The sequence below is a fragment of the Chrysemys picta genome, chromosome 1 (genome assembly GCF_011386835.1).
Source record: "Chrysemys picta bellii isolate R12L10 chromosome 1, ASM1138683v2, whole genome shotgun sequence".
NCBI classification, from domain to species: Eukaryota; Metazoa; Chordata; order Testudines; family Emydidae; genus Chrysemys; species Chrysemys picta.
In genome coordinates, this window is record NC_088791.1 from 32,034,886 (window position 1) to 32,057,801 (window position 22,916).

The window sequence follows — 22,916 nt, forward strand, 5'->3', positions numbered from 1 at the left end:
GACTTTTCACTCTATTTCTCTTATCTAAAAATGAGTGACTACATATATTTTATTCATCTCTTAGAGATTTACATGTATGGCATTTTTTTTTAATTTGTGGGAGGTGAGAGAACTGTAATATGCCATATACAGTAGAACCTCAGAGTTACGAACACCTCGGGAATGGAGGCTGTCCGTAACTCTGAACTACATTAGAGTGCTTGTATGAGGTAAATTGAAAAATACTATTTCTTTTATTTTTTTTAAGTGCAAATATTTGTAATAAAAAATAATAGAAAGTGTACACTGTACACTTTGTATTGTGTTGTAATTGAAATCAGTATATTTGAAGATGTAGAAAAATATCCAAAAATATTTATAATAAATTTAAATTGGTATTCTATTATTAACAGTGTGATTAAAACTGCGATTAATCACACTTTTTTTAATCTCACGATTAATTGCGATTAATTTTTTTAATTGTTTGACAGCCCTAGTTATAAACTTTTGACTTTGTGGAGTGAGATTCAGAAATACAATTATATTGTGTTTAGTATATCTCAGTCAATGACATATTAGTGTAGCTGTAGAAATTTCTTGTTAAAGGTTTGTTGCAAAAATAATAGATGTACATAACACATTATGTATACATAGAGATATAGATAGAAACAAATATCTTCAATGCTGGTTACTTTTCACAGTAACACTTTTCAAAAGGATTATGATGAATAGAGAAATGTTAACCTCACCATTTTGTATGATCTATTTCAATTGGCAAAAAGCTATTGCTGTCTTTTTGCTTTAATATGTGTTTCCTTCCATTTAATTCATAGGAGTGGTATATTTTTGTTTCAAGAGACAGGAAAACATTTGCTGCTAGCAGAGCAAAATATTTCATGGAAACATATTGACAATATAATGCTGTATTGAGATAAAGGGACCTCTGCTACAGAAAGGTAAAAAAAAAAAAAAAAACGTAGGCATAGTGACAGATAACTCACTGCTATAAACTAGCAGGTTTTTTTATTAATTGTGATCACCAGAAAAAAAAAAAAAAAACAAATAAAATGTTCACTTTTTAAAAAATAGTATGGTCCAGAGTTCATCTGCTACTCTACACTTGTGAGCCAACAGACACTAAAACTAAAGGTGCATACAAACATTTGTAAGGGCCAAGTGCTCCCCTCGACTTCCCCAAGTGAAGTGGAACAAACAGCAGTGAATCTGGGTGAGAAAGGGAAGAGGGAAGCACTAGTTATATTGCATACTCCACACTTTCTCCTGAGCCCACAGAATACCCTCCACCAGTGCTCCATAGATAGGGAGGGGCCACTCTTTCTAAAATTATCCTCTTAATTAACTCTGTGAGAATTCCAGAAGTAGGTCAGTGCTGACCAGGGGTGAAAGTAATTTACAGGACTTCCCGGTACTACCGGAGTACTGAGGGGGCGTGGGCTCAACCGGAAGAGGCGGGGCCTCAACCAGAAGAGGCGGGGCCTCTCAAGATTTAAAGGCCCTGGGGCACCGGCTGTGGCTGGGAGCACCAGGGCCTTTAAATCAACCTGGGGCTCCCAGCTGCAGAGGTGTCTGGGAGCCCCCGGGGCTCAGGGGCAAATTAAAGGGCCCTGGGCTCCGGCCGCCACAGAGTTCCAGGCCCTTTAAATCTCCACCGCAGCTCCGGCGGTGGAATCCCCGCCACGGAAGCCGGTGTGGTCCGGCACGGCGTACTGGCTCTTGCCAGTACGCTGTACCGGACCGGACCAGCTTACTTTCACCTCTGGTGCTGACCACCAGTTAATATCCCCTCCACCTCTTGGTGGCCCCCTGCCCTCCAAGGAAGTAGATGGGGAGGGCAGGGAGTGACAGCCAAAGATACTTTGGGACAACTATTCTTCCAGTCACTCCTCCCCAAAACGTCAGTCTATATTCTGAAGAATGAAGTTTGCAACATTTCATGAGTACATATGAACCATCATACCTAGGTGTCTAGCCAATAGAATACTGGGACCTTAAACTCTGATGTTCTTTGCTTGGGTGTTCCTGACCTAGACCAAAGTTTTCAAAATTGTTCTCTAATTTTGGGTGCTACAGTTTCTGGGTCCCCAACTTGAATTGGCTTGGGTCTGATTTTCAGGAAGGGTGGAGCACCCTCAACCCCAAGTGAAATCAATGACAGATGACAATCTCAGTATCTCTGAAAATCAGGCTACACTGTTTAAAACTGAGCACCCAAAACTGATGCACCAAAATTAGAAGGCGCTTTTGAAAATTTGGCTGTTAGAGGTAGACTGTGTTAATAGCAGCCACTGGCCAGTAGGAGAGGTTCAGAGGAGGGATAAATACTCCACAATGTTTCTTTCTCAAGAACAGCATCTGATACAGCCTGTGCACTCCCCTCACGGCTGGCAGTGAAGATGTGTGGTGGGGAGTGTGCAGGGCCAGTGCTACCATTAAGGCAAACTAGGCGGTTGCCTAGGGCGCCAAGATTTGCCCCCAATTTTTTTTTTACAGCGTTCCTGGGCTGGGCTGCCGGCGGCGCTCTGACACGTGTGGCTCAGACTCCCTCTCCCAGAGCAGCGGCTGCTCCACTTCTCCCCCCTCCCAGGCTTGCGGCGCCAATCAGCTGTTTGGCGCCGCAGGCCTGGGAGGGGAGGAGAATTAGAGCGGGGGCGGCGTGCTCAGGGAGGAGGTGGAGCAGAGGTGAGCTGGGGTGGGGAGCTGCCGCACGGCTCCCCGGGGAGGGGGAGCTGCTGCAGGGAGGGCCGCCTCAGGGCGGAGGGGGGGGGCGGGGAGCTGCCACCAGGCTTGGGGGGGGGTGCAAGGTGGAAGTTTCGCCTAAGGCGCAAAACTTCCTTGCACCGGCCCTGGGAGTGTGACATTACACCCCATATTCTTCACAGAAATATTGTTATGATATGACTATGACATAACCAAGGCGTGTTTTATGCAATATGGGTCATGTGAGGTATCATTGAAAAGGTCATGATTTACTGAATGTGTTTATCCAATTTGTACGCATGTATCATTTCTGTATCTAAAGTTATCGTCCATGTAATAATTACAACTGTGTGGGTATGTGCTTGGGAAATGCCCACCAGACAGTAAGCAATCAGCCTTAATGGGCCATTAGGAAAAGATAATGAGTTTTCGAAGATGTGGATCCCCCATCTTCCCAGGACCACTGGAAACAAAGGCTTCCCGCCTTATGTAAATTCTATTTAAGGATGGGAAGCAAGGCAATCTGGGCTCTCCATTTGCCTCCCCCCTGGAGATGGAAGACTGCTGAAAGCTCCTGAAGAAACCCAGGAATTAAGCTAGGGGAAAGCAAGGGCTGAGTTCAGACTGAGAACAGGGGTCTAGCCTGTAAAGAGACATAACTGGAACTCTGAGCTACAGAAACTCTACAACCTGCCTAAACAACATTTAGGGTGAGAAATTACTATGTGTAACCTGGTTCTTTAGTGTATTAAGCTTAGTTTGTGTTTTGTTTTATTTGCTCAGTAATCTGCTTTGTTCTGTTTGCCATTCCTTGTAATCACTTAAAATTTACCTTTTGTAATTGTTAAACTTATTTCTTGTTTATAACATAACCCAGTTTGTGCAATTCATATCTGGGAGTGGAGGGGGGCAAGAAGCTGTGCATATCTCTTTCCACATTGAGGGAGAGGGCGAATTTTTATGAGCTTGCGCTGTGCAGATCTTTCTATACAGTGCAAGACAATATTATTTTGGGTTTATACCCCAAAGGAGGTGTGGATGTGAGTGATGGGCAATCCCAAAGCTGATTCCTCCACACAGAGCTGATCTCAGTGTCTCTGTGTCCATTTTCAGCTGGGTGCCCCTACCTGTGTATGTGTGCTGGAGAAGGCTTGAGGGCCTGGCACAGCGGAACAGGGTAAGACAACCCTGGTGGAACGGGCGGAACCAGTGAGACCACAGCACACCAGGTGGCATCCCAGATGGGGGTTCAACCCGTCACAGGGAGGGACAGATCATAGCCCCACAGAAACAACAAGGAGTCTGGTGGCACCTTAAAGACTAACAGATTTATTTGGGCTAAGCTTTCGTGAGTAAAAAGTCTTTAAGGTGCCACCAGACTCCTTGTTGTTTTTGTAGATACAGACTAACACGGCTACCCCCTGATACTTAGCCCCACAGAGTGTCTCCTGTCATTATGCAGTCAGGTAGTGCTTTGGGGCAGGGACCATTTGTATCACTTCCTGTTTGTATACTTCCCAGCAAAATGAAGAGCCAATCCTGATTAAGCCATTTGGACGCTACCACATTTTAAATAAATAATGATGATGATTCCTTCATCACTTGAGTAACGTAAACTTCCTGCAGCTCTTTTTGTCTTCTAACACACAGCCAAAAGTAAGAATTATGGACTATAATCATGCAGCTGTCTTTCATAGACAAACACAGACTAAATGTGATCAATAACAACTTACTCCCTAGTCTTTTTCAGTCTTCAGATTATTGCTGTTTCTCAGATTACTTTACCACGGGACGTGCCAGCTATTGCACTTTAAGAGCTTTTCAAGATCAACAGGAATGTTCCAATTCTAAATTACAGTTTTAGGCTATTCCCACTACACAATGGGTTCTACGTCCACATGATCATTTTGTAAGAAATGTGTCTGTACATCTTTATCCAAGCATCATGATAGGAATGGGGAGCATTAAAGGTCATCCATTCATAAGTACACTGTAATCTTGTAATTGTATATAACCTGCAGGGATGTCATGGCCAATGATGTTCTACACTTATAGAATTTACTTCCCTAGTGGCTACAGGGAGGCCGCAGCAAGCAGTTCATGTGTTAATCCCTTCTTTGTTGATGCCTGAAACCAGACCTTTTCCCCAAGCTACCAGTAACTTTGTGAATGATTGAAATGAAAGCAAGTTCTTGCAAAAAGGCAGAAACATCACTCATAAAGGAACTGGTTACTCTGCATAGCTGAAACAACAACAACAAGAAAAACCCAAGCCCTCAGCATCTCTTTAGGGCCTGATCCCAGATCACTGAAGTCACTGGCACAATTCTTCATGAACCTAATAAAGCAAAATCAGCCATATAATAAGATGCAAAATCCCAAAGATGTACACAGTCTACACTTCCATAAAGCAATGAAACACTGGACCTCATCACTTGGGGTCAGATCATGCATTCTTTGCAAACCCAAAATGACCTTGCAAAGTTTTCCCCCAACCCCTCCTGTTGTATTTCCATGCCTTTTGTTCTTTTAACCTCAAACCCTGCTAAAAATATCATAGGTGTTTATAGACCACTTATCACTGTAGTATCTGCCCTCTGTCCATGAGGAAACTGCAGCTCTAAAATATGCAAATAATACAAAACAAGGTGCACAACCGTCTGTTCTATTTGTATAGAAAGTGACTAAACTGGTAATGGGGTAACATTGGCATAATGACTTTTTAACTACAGTAATGAAAATTATCCCTTGACGATCACGGAGTTAGAATAATAAACATTTATTGCACCATTACATGAGTCTTATCTTAATTTGGGTTTGTTGGTGTTAAAGTGGGATTTAATGAAGTCACTATAATATCTAACGTAAGGTCAGAAGAACATAAAAGGAAATATTGTTAGCTCACATACTTAGTGGTTTATTGAAAGCACATAATTGAAAACAAACTTTGAGTACTGCCTTCTTTAAACATAACTATAAAATGCCAGCAATAACAACAACTTGATAATTTAATTGCTCTTATCTGCTATAAAGACAATGGTAAAGAAAACCATATTCAAGTTCCTTACTTCTACATTTCATCATAATTATAATTAAGGCTGTGTGTCTGTCACGGAGGTCAAGGAAGTCATGGATTCCGTGACTTTCTGTGATCTCTTTGACTTCTGCAGCAGCTGGTGCTGGCTCAGGGACTGCCTGAGCCGGGCAGCCCCTAGGCCAGCAACAGTTTGGGTGTATGGGAGGGGGCTCAGGGCTGGGGCACGGGGTTGGGGTACAGGGCGGCGCTTACCTGGGGGTGGGGGCTCCCCAGCTCATCCCTGCAGCTCCTAGTCAGAGTGGCCACGGGGTTCCGCGCGCTGCCCGCGCGTGCCACCCCTGCAGCGCCCATTGGCTGCAGTTCCTCACCAATGGGAGCTGCAGAGCCGGCGCCTGTGGCGGGAGCACTGTGCAGAGCTCCCCTGGCCGCCCCACCCCTATGAGCTGCAGGGACACGCTGGTCGAAGCCGGGAAGGGAGCCTGCCAGCCCTGCCAACTCTCCCCTCTCCCCAGCACCAGCAGAGGTCCCGGGTCAGGAGCTGCTGCCCATCTCCCCCCCCCCAGCACTAGCAGGGGTTTCGGGCCACACACCACCCCCAGCACCCACAGTGCCCTGGCCCAAGTTTTAGTTAGGGGTATATAGTAAAATTCATGAACAGGTCAAGGCCGTCAATTTTTTTTTTACTGCCCGTGACCTGTCCATGACTCTAATTAAAAATACCCGTGACTAAAATGTAGCCTTAATTATAACAAAACTCATTTACAATTGAAGTGTAGGTGATGTGCAATATTAGCAGTAAATTAAATGCACAGTATATTAAGAAACATATGTACTGAATTTAGGTATTTGCCTTCAAAATTGAAAAATAGAATTTTAGGTTCCAATCCTGCAATTTGCATTGGACAGGTAGACAACTGCTCCTGCCAGAGACCCGATAACCAAGGTGGATTCCACAAAGGCACAACTGTAAATTGCAGGATCAGGGTCTTAGCTACATTGACAATGAACTGAGGTACATAGGAAATAATTCATAGTTATCTCCATCTAGGTCTTTTTAGAACACTTATCACCATGATACCAAGCACCTAATGGAAAACAATTTACAAAAAATTATTCACTGCTGGTAAAAGTACCTATGTAATTTAAGAGTCAAAGCCCCATTTTAAAAAGTGGCTTAGGCACCCGGGAGCCTAACTCTCATTGAAAGCCTTTGGAAATTAGGTTTCTAAATTACTTTTGAAAATAGGACTTTGGCTCCTGTCTTAAGTGTTTTTGAAAGTTTGACCCTAAACTTCAACCTCAAGTTTTGAGAAGGATTAAAAATGGAATTTTGCAAAAGAAAAAGTCCTATAATATTCCCTCTAATTTACAAATTAATTTTTGTTTCAGCCATCTTTGCTTTCCATTTTCTGTGACCTCTCAGAAAGTTTCTCTCAGTTTCCCAAAAGATGATTGTGTTTCTACTAATGTGACCAAATGGCAGCACCAATAACCACCAAAAAAATCAAATGGCAATAATTTCACAGAGAGTGATGATCAGAACAGATTAGAAATAATCCAATGAATGATAATGAAAAAAAATCAACTGGTGCAAAATGACTGCTGGCATTTAATTTTTTTACTTAGGGTTCTCTATTTTTTCCTATAGTCCTGGTTTTTTCCAGAAGAAGAATCACAGGTTTACTAGGGAAACAGTTTTAAATAACATTTATCAAACTTAAATTCATCTAACACCAACAAGTAGAAAAGTTTATCAGAACAAGCAGCTGAAAGGCCCATAAACCTTGTTATTTTTATTCAGTTTCCATGTTTCCTGTCACACCTGAAAGCTTAAATGATTGAATGCTTTTGGTAAAAATATTCAATCTTCATACCTTTAGATCTCTGCAACTGGAGTTAGCAGCATGCTTAAATTTTGAAATATTTAAACTATTAAAAGATAAGTTACATACTGCAATGTTCTTTTGTCTTTAAAAATATATTTTGAGGACATTGTCTCACAATCTGATATTAATACATTTTGGCAGTTTCAAGCTGACGTGTCCCCAGAATTCAGAATCTAAAATTGTGTGTTCTGGGGACAGTGGGTTGAAAAAATAAAATAATATGATTTGGTTTTAAAGCACTTTAGATACAAAACCAAGAACTAAAAGTCTCCTTCGAAAAATACCTCCAAAAAGCTCTACTGCAATCTGGAAAAAGAGATTTGATTAAAGGGGCACCAGCAAATGGGGAAATAAATAAATAAATCACACTTCTGTCTGAAAGAGGTTTTCTTTTAAACTACTTTTTCTACAAATAATATTTAAGATTATGAGAGAGAAATTAGAGAAAAAAATTATTTTATTCCATGTGTTTATTTTGTGCATTTAACCACATTGATGTACAGTTATTTTCATTATTTTACTTGTGTATTCATTTACGCTCTGACCAGGTACATATACTGAACATTACTGATGCAAGTTGTCCCACTGAGATCAATGGGAATACTCATGATAGTAAAGTTAAATGTGCACACAAGTGTTTGTGGGATCGGGCACTTAAAGTCCCATTCAACTGACAAGTGGATCCCTATGCAAGATTGGGGCCAGAATCAGTTTTCCACTCCTGTTTGTTTTTTGTTTTCCTTCCCACAGCCATAGGCATGGGAACTAAGGGTTTGGGATGGGGGTGAGATTTTACGCAGGGTCCCAGCTGCCAGCCCCAGCTTCGGCCCCCTGGCCCCTGTCTGCATCTCCCCACTCCTGGAGACATGGCCCTGCTCCAGGTCCCAGTTCTGAAGAGTGGCGCAGGTAAAAAGTTTGGGGACCGCTGCTTTACAGTTTCTCTGGCTTTCAGCACCCCACTATAAAAAGTGTTCCAGGACTGCTGCCCACAGCACAAGAGGAAATATATATATATAATTTTTTAATACAGGAAAATGGTACTATAAACTGTGAAAATTAGCAGGGGGAAATTAGGGGCAGATGCTTTATATCTAATTACTTTCAACTCATTTTCACAGACTGACTAGACTGCAAGTTGACGGTGTCCCTTTAATTTTTGCTCATGTTATTATAGGTGAAGAAAAAGAACATCAGTTCATAATCCTGATAATTTTACTAATTTCATGATTTGTAACAACACTAAAGCAATTGCAGATTCTAAAATTCAAAACCCTTTAGATCCCCAGCATGAAATCCTGACCCCATTGAACTCAAAGGTAAAACTCCCAATAACTTCAGTGGGGTGAGTATTTCATCCCAACTATTCAAAAATTCACACCTTGTGATCCCACACACAGGCAAGGGAAATATAAGGCCAGACCATCCCTTCCTGTAGAAAAGTCCAGTGCAGGTGTAAAATAGAGGACAACTGTGAGATTTCTTTGCAAACTTTCCAGCAGTGGGGGCTGGGACAGGATTTCTCCCCATTTTCCTGCAGAATAAACTGGGGCCCAGAGATCCACTGCTATCCAGGTTGTCCTGCCCTTAGCCCATGCCCTATGAAGGGAAGTTTCATGCATAGAGGGGACCAGCTCAAAGACTAATTTTCCTCTGCCTTTCAAGAAGATTCCCCGCTGGTTGCCATAGGAAAAGATGTACATTAATAACAGTCATCCACACAACCTCACCGCTGCTAGGCTTCCTCTCTGTGCAGCTATCCCAGACTTTGTTGTGGGCTTTCAGAAGCATCTAGGGCCAGGAGAAACAGTGCCACAGCACAGGAAAATCCACACACAGAGGAATCCCTCTTTCTGGACTGTCTGGCCAGAGTCTCAGGGCAGCTCTACACTACGGAGGGGATCGACGCTCTGAGATCGATCCACCGGCAGTCGATTTAGCAGGTCTAGTAAAGACCCGCCAAATCGACAGTAGATCGCTCTACAGGGGTCGACTGGACTCTACCCCCAACGAGAAGAGTAAGGTAAGTCACCAGGAGATTTTCTCCCGTCGACCCCCTGTGGTGTAGACCCTGCGGTAACTCGACCTAAGGTACATAGACTCCACCTACATTATTCACGTTGCTGGAGTTGCATAGCATAGGTCGACTTATCGCGGTAGTGTAGACATAGCCTCAGTATGGCTTCTGCAGCTATCCATGCTGTTGAAGGTGACTATGTTTTTAAATGAAGTGGGTCTCTCATTTTCAAATTTCACTACATCTATAATTCTATTTCCTGTTTTTCCAGAGATTTTTTAACAACTTTGGACTTTTGTTTGCCAAATAAAAACATGCATTTTGAAAAGTCAATTACAGATCAAATAAAAGAATGCTGTTTTATCCAAATGTCAAAGTCCCAAATTAATGTAATTGTATAGTACAGGGGTGGCCAAACCCTGGCTCGCGAGCTGCATGCGGCTCTTTTACAGTTAAAGTGCGGCTCACAGAGCCTCCTCCACCCCTCCCCATTCTCCACCTACCAGACTGGAGTGGGGGGAGCTCGGGACCTCTGCCTTGCAGCGGGATAGTGGGGTAGGGGCTTCAGTCCCATGGGGTGCACCTGGCCAGGCTCGGGGCTTTAGCAGGAGTGGGGCTGAAGCCCTGAGCCCTGACAGGCACCCCGGCTCTCAAAATTCATATGTGACTCGGAGGGTCAGTAAGTTTGGGTAGCCCTGGTACAGTATGTCTCATCTCATTTGTTTAAGACCTATCACATCTGATCAACTTAATTTTTTATTTACACCCACACTTATCCACAGTGCCTTCACAGCAAACCTCAGATGTAGCCCAGGTCAGTAGGTGAAAACATGATTGCACAGCAGCAACAGCATTTTGTATGCCCCATAAGAGTCCATATACATCTCAAACTCCCACAGACTCTGACAGAACTTTTGCCTGCATCAGGATTGCTTGCCTGGGCTGATAGGTAGGTTAATGACCACCCAACAGACACATTCTTCAGTTAACTACAGATAACAACATTGAATATTTCACTCCAAGGCTGTTCATCTCTCCATTTCACTTGTTAAAGAAAACTGGAGAAAGTGGAGAGGTGAGAGTTTCCTAAATGGAATCACAAGCTCTGAAGACCTCTGCCCTCTTAAATACCTCTATGTAGCAATCTTTTCCCACACACAGAAAACTTTTCAAAAACAGTATCAAACTGACTTTGATGCCTGCCAAAATTACTTAAGAATGCTAACTGACAAAAACGCCTCTTTCAAATATCCCCAGGGGGGTGCAGCTGTGATAGGGATAACCAGTTTTGAATATTACAGAGGCGTTTCAGTGCTCACATTCTCACAAAAATGTAATAACAATGCATTACTCGTCATAGCTGTATTACATGAGACCTCATAAAACAGCAGTTTAACTGTGCTCTAAGCATTCATGCCTTCATTTCCATATTTTTATATATATTTCACCCACTGAAATCTGCATAAATGGATGAAGACATTATTAGGATGAGAAAGGAATGCTATCATCTTCTACTTCTATCCCATATGCTCTCCAAATCTAGCCCATTTTAATCACCTTTCCAGCCTTCTTGCTTTTTGTCCAATTCTTTATCTCCTGCTGTTAGATAAGAAGCTACTGCTTTCTGTCAGCTGGTTCAGGCTGATTATGACCATGTAAATCACATATATGCCTTATTTCAAACTTACAAGCCAATTGCCTGTTTCTCTGTAAGCTTTCAAAGAACGTGGAAATAACAGTTCTGAGCTAATTTTACCACAATAGTTCCCTTCTAGCATTTTGCATGAAATATGAACCCATTGCCAGATGACACACACTAATAACTCCAGTGACTGGAATTAACACCACTTTCCTTTACCCTGCAGCAAACAAAGACCCTGATCCTGCAAACATGACAGAGCATAGTGCTCTCTACCATGAGGTCCCACTTATCTTAGTGACGCTACTAACAGTAGCAAGTGTTGCCAGGATTGTGCCATATTTAGATATCTGAATGATTTGTGTTAAGAAAAGATATCATTACACACACTTAGTTCTTACATATCCTACTTCACATAAAAGAATACAAATATTTGTGTTAGGCTGCAGGGCAAATGTTGCTCGTGATGGGCCTTTGAAGTCAACGGGAGTTGTGCAGGATCAGGGCCATGATAAAGACAGCATAGTGGAATTTGGGGAGGAGATTAGTCATTGCATTATTAATGCACTGTATGTACCATAATTACAAACTGTAATTCCATAATAAACAAGAAACTGAGGAGAAAGTGCAGTTCTTTTGTATGGGGATTGTCTCACAAGTTATTTAAAATACTGTATTGTAAAACAAAACAGTAACAATTTAGGACTTGCATTCATATGTCAATTCACTGTATAATTTAAAGCCACTGTACCTACTAACACAATAAATAAATTACTGTGACTACATACTAGATTAGGTAAGCCTCAAAGACAAAAAAGAAATTTTTCAATGCTTATTTTGGTGACACTATGTGCCAACAAACATCCTCAGTTACACCAAAGCAACACCACTGAAATTAACTGTGTTAGACAGCTGTAACTGACTGTTTTTTCAGGAGTCATTTTCTAAGGATGTAAACAAAAGGCAAAAATTTTGGTTGCTGATGCAAATGGGTGACGCTCCACCAACTTCAATAGAGTTTTGCCCATGTTACACTAGTAGAAAGTTTGACCCAAAATCTAAAGGAGATTTACCAGCCAACTTTCCCAACATTCAAAAGGAAATAATCAAATCTGTTTTACCTTGGTGTTAAAAAAAAAAAAAGGGAAACCCCCAACTCTTATGTACAGTGCACCCACTAATTTTACTTTTTACTGTTCTTATGTATAACAAATCATAGAAGTAAGTCTAAACATTAAATGTAAGTCAATCAATGAGAGCTGTGCATTCTTAGCATCTTTAAAAATCAGGTCACTTATTAACTCTATGCATCCACATCTGAAAATTTTAGCCTAAATAGCTAACTATGCCCAGGGAATATATTTTGCCCTCAACCTCTATATGTTTTTCTCCGTGATTCAAAATATCACTGGCTAAATACATCTCAACATACTATTCACTTCAGTCCACAGCACATAGCTTTGATACATTTTTGTGGCTCCTCTCCAGAAATTTCACAAATAAGCCACTGCCCCAGGAAATTAAAAGTTCTTGCTGCCTGTACCAGTATGTTGGTCTAATAAACAAAGTTCTCATACATTATTATCCCCTGCCAAGTTTTCTTACCTGAGACTGACACTTTCATGAGAGCCTCCAGGGGTCTGTTGTTGTCCAGATCTCGACTGAGTTTGAGTTCCCCAGTGGCAGAGTCCAAGAGTAGCAAGTTCAACTCATTGCCCTGAACAAAGGTGTAGGCCAGTCTGTCGGACACGTCAGGGTCATAGGCTGGGATCTTGCCAATCACCCCAGAGGGGAAGCTGTTAGACTTGTTGGTCACATAGTTGTTGAAGAGGATCTGGAAGTCCTGCAGCACAGGTGGGTTGTCATTCTGATCCAACAGGCGAATGTGCACGGTGGCTCGGCTGACAAGAGGGGCTGAGGTGGCCTGCACCACAATCACATATTCCGTTCGGCTCTCATAATCCAGATCCATCAGGGCTGTGAGGTCACCATTGAGCAGGTCAAGCTGGAAAACCTCAGGGATGTTACCCTCCACAATCTGGTACATGATTTGTGCATTGGTCCCTTCGTCTGGGTCGGCCGCACTGATCCGTGCCACGATGGAGCCCACTGGGCTGTTCTCCTCCACAAAGATGTCAAACTCATCCTGTTCAAAGACAGGCGGGTTATCATTGATGTCCAGCACAGTGACCTGGATATCTACAGAGGCTTTGAGAGGTGGGCTGCCTCTATCCATGGCAAAGGCCCGCAGGCTGTAGACAGCCACGTTCTCACGATCCAGCTTGCGCAGGGTACGTATCACTCCAGAAGTGGGCTCAATGTAAAAGTCTCCATCACCATCATCACCACCCTGGAAGGTGTAAAGGAGGCGGCCATTGAGGCCTGAGTCACGGTCGTTGGCAGACAGCTGAAGGACGCTGGTGGAGAGAGGCACATCCTCAAAGACCGAGCCTTGGTAACGGTCACGCAGGAAGCGGGGGGCATTGTCGTTGGCATCCAGGATGAGGATCTCCACGTAGGTGGTGTCAGATTTCTGAGGGATCCCATTGTCACGAGCTGTAATGGCCAATGTGTAAGAGGCTTGGTCCTCGTAGTCTAGTTCCATCAGGGTGGTGATAGTGCCCGTGTCCAGGTCAATGCGGAATTGAGGAATGTTATCCTCCAAAATGTACGTGATCCTCGCATTTTCCCCTGTGTCTTCATCGGTGGCACTGATGGTCACAATAGAGGTGCCAATGGGCTTGTCCTCACTGACGCTCACTGTGTAATGGGAGCTCTGGAAGACCGGGCGGTGTGTGTTGGCATCGGTGACATTGATGAAGACCTGGACAGTATCAAAGAGTGTGCCATCTGATGCAGTAACTGTCAGCACGTACTGCCTCTCCTGCTTGTAATCCAGGGGCAAGGCCAGGGTGATCAGCCCACCCCCACTCTGGCTGGTGATGGCAAAGCGGTTCCTAGTGTTGCCACTGGTGATCTGGTAGGTCACTACACTGTTAATGTCCCTGTCCACTGCTATCAGAGTCAAGACACTGCTGCCCACTGCCGCATCCTCATTCAGCCTGAGCTGATAGACCTTCTCAGTGAAAGTCGGGTTGTTATCATTGACATCCAGGACCGTGATGGACACACTAGCTGAAGAAGTCATGACAGGCACTCCATGGTCCCTAGCCTCTACCCCAAAGTGATAGTTCTCAACAGTCTCTCGGTCCAGCTCAGCCGACACTGTAATCCATCCAGTGCTGTTATTGATCTGGAATGGAAACCCAGTCTCCCCACCTGGGGACACCACACCAGGAGATGGGGACAAGTCTATAAGTTCGTACTCCAGACGGGCATTGTCTCCAGAATCAGCATCCACTGCCTGAACGTGCAGCACAGAGTAGCCCAATGGCACGTTCTCCAGCACTGTGGCCTGGAAGGGGGTGCTGACAAAAATAGGGGCATTGTCATTCACATCCACCACTTGCACTGATACCATCCCACTAGAGTTAATCAGAGGGGGCCTGCCCCCATCCTGGGCTTTGATTCTCAGTGTGTACTCACGGATGGTCTCATAGTCCAAAGGATTGATCAGGTCGATGGCACCAGAGAAAGAGTGGATATAGAACTGGCCTTTGAGGTTGCCACTCACAATGCTGTAGTGCACCTGGGCATTGCTGCCCCTGTCCCGGTCAGTCGCTTGCACCTGCAGCACTTGGCTGTTCACCGGGGCATCCTCTGGCACCTGAACCAAGTAGCGCTTCTCACTGAACTGTGGGTAGTTGTCATTCTCATCCTCCACAGTGATGTGTACTGTAGCTGTGGCACTACGAGGACCTGGTTCCTTTCCTTGGTCATTGGCTTCTACTACCAAGTGGTACTCAGAGACCTCCTCACGATCCACAGGGGCTCGGGTCCTCACTACTCCAGAGCGAGGGTCGATCTCAAAGACACCATCCCCAGCACCTGGCTCCAGCAGGCGGTAAAGCATGTTGGCGTTGGCCGGGGCATCCCCATCCGTGGCACGGATAGTCAGCACCTCATAACCCACCTCCAGGTTCTCCCGGATGGTCTCCCGGTACACAGGCTGCTCGAACACTGGCCCATGGTCATTGGTGTCACTCACAGTCACAGTCAAGTAGGTGGTGGCTGAGCGGCGGCGGGGGGAACCCTGGTCAGTTGCAGTCACCTTCAGCACGTGGGTGTCCTTGGTCTCCCGGTCCAGGCTGCGCGTGGTGACCACGCTGCCCGTCTCTGGGTCGATGGAGAAGTAGTCATTGGAACGCTCGTCGAAGAGCGCCTCCATGGAGTACACCAGCCGGCCGGCCTCCCCCTCGTCCGGGTCCTGGGCCCGCAGGGCGATCACCCGGGTACCCGCAGGCTCGTTCTCGGGGATGGAGACCTGGTAGCTGGGCAGCTGGAATTGCGGAGGGCTGTTCGCACTTCTCCTCCTCCGAGCCCCCTGGAGAGAAGGATCCCAGCCGCTCCGGGCCCGCTCCTCTGTCCACAATCCCTGGGGCCCCAGCTGCAGGGTAGGCGCTTCCCCCTGCCCTGCACCCACCGCCCCTCTCTCCTCTCCCCTCGCACCCATGGGCTCCCGTTCCCAAGTCCCCTCCTCCTCCTCCCCACCCTCTGCCCCGGCGGACGGGGCGCGCTCCAGCCCCAGCTGAAGGAGGATCTCCCCCCCTATCCTCCTCAAGGCACAGACCAGCTGCAGAGGGGACTCCCCGGCGGGCTCCAGGCAGCACCGAGCCCTCCCCCCTGCCTCCTGCTCGCCGCAGCCCCGGGGGAGGTGGTCCGGGCACCTGCAGGCAGGGAAGCTGGTCAGGGCCGTGAGGGCAGAGCGCAGGTCCCCGGCGGGCCCTGGGGGCAGGTGCCGGCTGGCTGCGGGGAAGCAGAGCGGGGCTGGGAGCTGCTCCGGGGAGAGCCGGGCGGCGAGCCGGGGCCGCGCCTGGCCCCTACTGCCTGCCCCCCGGTACCGGCGGGGGCAGCCCGGGCTGTGCACGTAGACGGCCAGGCGGAGCAAGAGCAGCGCCCCGGAGCGCTGGGCGGCGATGCGCACGTGGAGAGGCAGCGGGTTGCGCTCCAGCCGCCCGCAGCCCGAGGGGCTCGCCGGGCAGCCCCCGCCGGCCGCTCCGCTGCGCCTCAGCTGCCCCGCGGCCGTCACCTCCACCGCCTCCCGCACGCGGCGGGCCGTCAGCGCCTCGTCCAAGCTGTACAGCCAGCCGGGCCCCAGGGAGACATCCAGCAGCAGGTCCCCGGCGCGCCCGGCGCCACAGGAGAGGTGCAGCTCCCAGCCCCCCACGGGCACCAGCCGGATGAGCAGAGCCAGCCACGAGAGCCAGGCGGCGGCGGGCACCGGCAGCATCTCCGAGTCTTAGGCGTCAGCAGCGATCCCAGCCAAAGGGCTCCTGCAAAATCCATCCACCCCCCTGGGCGGCTCATCCGCCCTCAGCCATGAGCAGCGGGGCCGGGGGACCCTGGCCTTGTCCTCCTCTACCAGGCGGGGCCGCTCCCTCAGAACCCCGCGGCAGGGAACATCGCTCGGGACCCGACTGGAGAATTGCAACTTTTCCACCTTAAAGTTTAAAGTGAGTTCAAAATGGCTCCTCTCCTCCTCCCACTGCTGCTCCTGGCAGGGTGATTAGCATAAACCTGCTGCTCTAAAAACAATCGCACGCCTGCTGCCTGGCAGCCTCTCCCCGCCCGCAGCTCCCGGGGACCCGCTCCCCGCCAGCGGGACCCGCCTCGGCAGCGCACGCTGCCCTCCAGAAACTGAATCGAGCAGCGGCCGGTGTAAATCCTCGCGGCGGCGGCGACTCTGGGATCAGCGCTCGCCTCCCTCTCGAACAGGCACGATCCCTTGCAAACGCATCCCCTTCAGCCCGCTCCTTCCCCAGAGCGGGGCTTCCCCTTTCCAGCTACTCCTCCTGGCTCTTGCGGCCGGGGCGCCTCCGCACGGGCAGCGGGTGTCCGTCCTGGGCAGCGGCTCCGAGAAGCTTTGGTGGCGTTAATAAAAGGCTATCGATCTGGGGTGGCCGCGGAGTGACATCCGGCAGTGTCGCCAGGCGAAGTTTGCTTGTGTCCGGCAGCAGCAGCATGTGCGTTTAAAATCCCGGGGAAGTTGCCCAGAGATCAGCTCGCAGCGATTTCCTGCTGTTGCTTCTCTCTGCCTTTCTCACTCCCTTTCCCCCCATGTATTGTTCCCGGAGAGCGACTGAAAGGTGCAGGGTGTTACTATCTCTATGGAGACCACAGGTCTCTAAAGCTGGCTCGGGGGAGAGAAGGCTGCAACCAGTGCCCGGGGCGGAGTTTCCTCCCTTTGCATTCAGTGCAGCTGCAACCTGAAGGGCGGAGGCGTGGCCGGAGCGGGTGCAAAAGATATAATGAGCCTGGGAGAGAGTAGCCGGTGGGGCTGGATGACTCGCTGACTCTTCTGCTGCTTGCGGGGGTGCAGAGCTCTCTGCTGGCCCCGGGGCACAAGTACAGAGATCAGAGAGAGAGCCGGGCTGTTGGCATGCCCCCTGTGCAGAACGCTAACCTGCAGAAGAGACCTACTGACATTGGCTGTGCACGTGCTGGCTCCTAGTCTCCAGAAGCCAGGCGCAGCTCCCTCAGAGCATGGACCTATGAGGGCAACCGCAGCCTCACCTGCCTTCCAGTTGCCATCACATGCACTACAACTGCTTCCATGCAGCATGCCCATAAGCAACATACATTGCTTTGGTGTTTTTTGTTTGCAGGAACCTGGGTGCTTTTTCGTGCAGACCCCAATCTGAGAACACAAGCAAAAGAGTGAGAAGGCCTGTTCTCAGAGCTGTGCAGCTCGGAGTTTCCTCCCCATTCCTGTCAATCGTAAGGGCATTAGTGTGCCTGCACTGACCCGTTCCCCCTATCTATGGCATCTGTGAATACTAAAACATTTACTTTTTGTGTGCTGTGGCCTGTGGGGGTAAAAAATGTTACTTCCAAATCAGTGTTCCCTTCTCTTTCATCTTTTTATTGCTTGGGAGACCTTCCCCACCTAGCCTATTGTGCAGGAGACAGCTGTAATGACGGGGATTGTCCATCACTGTCCATCTAACAGTTGTGACCACACTGCCCTTCATATGGGCTGGGCTGCACTGGGACATCTTGCTACACCCTGTAGGGGTTGTAGGTAGTGATGGACAAAACAATCCCTTCGCTGCTGGAGTGACTGGAGCTAAACTTCTCCTAGTGCTCCCCCTAACAGCTAGAAAAACTCCATTCTACAGGATATGGGTTTGGTGATCAGTAAATGGTATGCATGGGTGGTGGGTATCAAAGGGCAGGGCAGGCTAAGCCTCCCCTACCCCAGGTCATGGCTCTACCCATGTTCTACCCTGAGGCCCTGCCTCTCCTCCCCTGAAGCCTGCAGGGGCTCAGCTCCAGCCAGCAGCCTGGGGCTCGGGCCTGCCAGCGGCCAGTGCTCAGGCCAGTGGCTTGGCCCAGCGCTAGGGCTGGCCTGTGGCTCAACACAGCCAGTGACTTGGGGTGGCTGGGGCAGGGCTCCTCTGGCCACTGGGGGAGGAGGCCTCAGGGTTCCCACTGTGTGGGGGTGCTGTGGGCAGAAGGGGCAGGGCTGGTGGGTTCAAGGGTGGCTCCAGGCACCAGCGCAGCAAGCGCATGCGGGGCGGCGTGCCGGTCGCCATGAGGGCGGCATTCAGGCAGCCTTCGGTGGCATGCCTGCGGGAGGCGCACCGGTCTTGCGGCTTCGGCGGCGGGTACGCTGAGGGTGTGGGACCAACAGATCACCCGCAGAAATGCCGCTGAATCCGCGTGACCAGCGGACCGCCCACAGGCATGCCGCCGAAGGTCGCCTGACTGCCGTACTTGGGGTGGCAAAAAACATAGAGCCGCCCCTGGGTGGGTTAGCCTCCCCGAATGGGGGGTTTACCCGCCGCCCCGATGGTACGCTTTCATCTAAAGCAGTTCTGAACCAATGTCACAGTTGGATGGTAAAGAGCATTATGTCCCTGGAGGTGCCATCTTCAGACGAAGAATAAAATAAAGCTCCAGAACACCCTAAACATAATTTACTCCCAAAAAGATGTAAAGTATCTTTTATTGTAAATAAGAATCCAGGCCTTAAGAGAATAAGCAGATAATCTAGAAAACAGGATATGTTCTGAACAAATGGATTTTAATAAACATGCACAGGTACATGAAGAAAATGCGATATATTTGTTGGTCAGTTAGATGCTAATATATTTGGTTTCTATTGTCCAATATTTGCCAAGTGTTAGACCACAACTCCTTGGTTTTGTGGTTGACCAGTGTATCATAATCATTCTGCAACACCTTTCTAAGTTATCCACTAGCTTGCTGCAATACTGTTTCTGCCAATGTTATACTTAGTTTGTAAGTTATTTGCAATCTTTGCTGTAAGAAACTTGGTGCACTTGCAGGGACAGATGTGCCCTTTCACTAGCAGTCACTACTAACTACCCTTGCTAGGATAAGAAATAACCCTGTTACAGAAGATTCAAGAAAGATGACTGCAATGGTTTGGACATCTGTCAAGAATGGACCTAGAAAAGGTTCCATACATGGCAATACACGCCAGCGTGGAAGGAACTAGCAGTAGAAGACCAAGGATGCATTGAATAGACACTGTAAAGAATGACAGAGAACAATTTTTTTTTAAAGATGAACAAAGCCATGAAGCTAGGACAAAACAGAAAGTGGCGGAAAGATTTCATTCAGCCCCATCATCACTGTTGAGCTGACAGACAGGAATCAGAAAAGAAGATAGTATCACACCGTATACATTGTCACATTGTCCATTTACTATTTAGCTAGTAGGTCTAGCTCCACCTAATGTTGCATGCAAGAGTATCACTTTCTTAGTATGATATAATAAATGCATTGCAAATGTTTAAGATAAATAGATGCTGTATAAATTTATCCATAGTAACCCTCTGAATTAGGAACTTGTTCTAATTCTCAGGCATAAAGCTAAGGTAAAATTGAGTTAAGATTAAAAGGACATGTCAGTAATTTAGGGGAAAATGAGATATTTATAAAAATATGAACTATTTAGAAGCTCAACATTTATTTGAGATATTATCAGTAACTTAAGGGTAACTGATACAGGGTGGCTTGCCCCTTAAGGGACCGAGGCTGGGCCCAACCAACCCCAATTACTGAAGGGACTGCTCCACCCCACTTGTGTCATTAACAGGGGCCTGATGGAGGGCAGCTGATTCCCCTATAAAGAGCAACATGAAGCTGAAGAAGGGGGAATCCAGGAGGCTGTGGCAATGATAAGGGTAAGGCTCTTGCAGGAAAGCCCCTGAGATGAGGAGAGTTGCCCTAGCTAGAAGGACTTAGGAATAGCCTGCTAAGGTAGGAGGAAGTCAGAGCCAGGACTCCAGCCAGGTAAAGTCTAGGAGTGACTATTGAATTTAGGACCCAGCTCTAGGAAGTAGAGCTACCAGAGCCCTGCATGGGACTATTTTTAATCCTGTTTTTATGGTAATGGGTCCTGTGGGATCCTGGACCTGCTGCAGGGCTCTTCTGGGGACTCCCTATTTAAGGGGTGGGAGATACTCAAGGGGGCTTGGGCCTGGAGGCTCAAACAGTTGCTTGGAGAGAGACTTCAGATTAGGACTGGGGCCTGTGAGGAAGGGCTGGAGACTTCCTATGTAAGGGAGAGAGAAGCAGCCAACTGGGGTTGGAGGATGGAGAGCCAGTGTGTAAGGATTAAATAAATTGGATCCTAGGTGGGGAATGTTTTAATTACTTTGGAGAGAGTGAGTCATTAAGGGGCCCTGAAGAGGGGAATAGAGAAGGGTGTTGCAAAGAGATCTCTGGCCATGGTGGGGCGGAGACAGAAGTGCTCAGGCTGCAAGAGGCCAACCCTATTAGTTGTATTGTTATGTTACTGTATCTCCAAAACAAGTATGGAAGGTAGGTCGAAAGCTAGGCATGGAAATGCAGAGTTAAAGGCACCTAAACTATGCCCTCTTATGACCCCATGAACTAATTGTGATTATGACATTTTACTGGCCTTGTGGCTCAAGACAAGGCTAAGCTGCTTTCTGGAGAGAGATTGGCTTCCCTCCTCTCTTGCCCTGTGAAATTCAATGGGTCTGCTTGTGTGGATAAGGTGGGCAAGATTTATTTTTAGCCCTATCCAGCCAAAAACATTTTTGGGGAGGCTTATTCCACTAGCCTCCTGGAAAGTTTTATATATAATGTGTGCTGTAAGTGCTCTGATATACAGATCACCATGTGTCCCACATCTAATGCTGTGTTCCTTACTATGCAAACAATTTAAATAAAGAGTTTAAACACACACACTCTAGAACATCTATTAAAGACTTGATTCTTGTAGCACTAGATATCTATATATGAAGTAGTGTTGCAAAATTAGATCAGTTTGCTGGGTGCTATGTTAGGCAAAGCAAAATTGCATTTTAATATACTTATTTCACTAATGAAGATGACAATTCTATGTGATCCTGATGTACACCTTAATTTTGTCTTAAATACTTTTTCACTCTGTGCTTTCCTGGCTGTACCTGATCCCTGCTGCAGCAGTGGCCTCTAGTGGCCAAGGGGAAAGTTTGTTTCTCATATAGCCAGCACTACATGAGCATCATAAAGACCTTTCAGCATTTGAAACTGTGTTTGAGTGACACAAGCCATCAAAAATTGTATAATCAACAAAAAAAAAAAGAGAAAACATTGTATTTCTCACATCATGCCATACATAACTGATGTTTTTAACTATAAAAACTGCTTGTTAAGGATACGTTCTTTCTGTGAAAGTTAAATAAACCCTGTAAAGATATTTGAAACTCTGAAAACTTGAATGGAGAAAGGCAGCATTCAGGAAAAGCTGTTCCTGTCAGTCTAGCATGTTCTCTATTAGCCATTGGTTAGACTATCTCCATCAAGAATTAAGTTCTCACAGCTGCTATGATTATTGGAAGTATATTATTTCAGGGGTGAAGAAAGCAATTATTGTTAACATTTGTGGCAAAGAAAGAAAACATCAATAGTTTTAGTTGTGAAAGATGGTTAGATGATTCATGCAGTTTTACCCAGAAATTTTCTAGTGCCTCTTGGAATTTAGGGGCATACTTACATTTTCAGATCTTCACGTGAAACCAAGCAGTCCTTCAAAAATAACAGGAAGGGGATTAGTTGAAAACATTTTAAACTTTCCCATCACCAAACTTGAAACCTGATTTATACCACAAAAGGTCAGGCAACTTGCAACCATGGTAAAAATCTAGACAGATTGGTTTTTGTCCACACTCAGTGTCAAAAAATTGAACTGTCAGCCCGTGTTTTTCAGTATTATCTCTGAATTTCCTTGCTATGGAGGCTAAAGTCTATACCTTTTTAAAATATAGGCTTTTGTTATTGAATAATCAATCTTCTGCTCTACCTCTCTTAGACAGAGCTGGAGCTAGAGTTCAAAAGTTTTCATTGGTTTAATCACATCCACAAAAAGACATTTCACATTTTTCATTTCATCTTGTTACATGCAAACTAATGTTCAGGACTCCTAGAAAGCAAAGATGGTGTAGGAACAGCTAAGTGATAGGTACTTAATTACAAAAGCATCCTAGACTCAATTCTTGTTTGTGTGAGTGGCCTGCTGTTTCCTCATGCTTAGCAACTCCA

At 46.6% G+C, this 22,916-nt stretch overlaps 1 protein-coding gene across 5 annotated transcripts in view; it reads right to left on the reverse strand.

Annotated features, from left to right (window-relative positions):
• CELSR1 (cadherin EGF LAG seven-pass G-type receptor 1) overlaps positions 1–17,963 on the reverse strand; it is a 281,721-nt gene extending 263,758 nt beyond the window's left edge. For all 5 annotated transcript variants that reach the window (XM_008178984.4, XM_065554674.1, XM_042848648.2 and 2 more), the window contains exon 1: positions 12,879–17,963. In XM_008178984.4, coding sequence (XP_008177206.3) covers positions 12,879–16,623 — 3,745 coding nt within the window. In that variant the 5' untranslated portion in view covers positions 16,624–17,963. The remainder of the gene's footprint in view (positions 1–12,878) is intronic.
• Between the last annotated feature and the right edge of the window lie 4,953 nt (positions 17,964–22,916).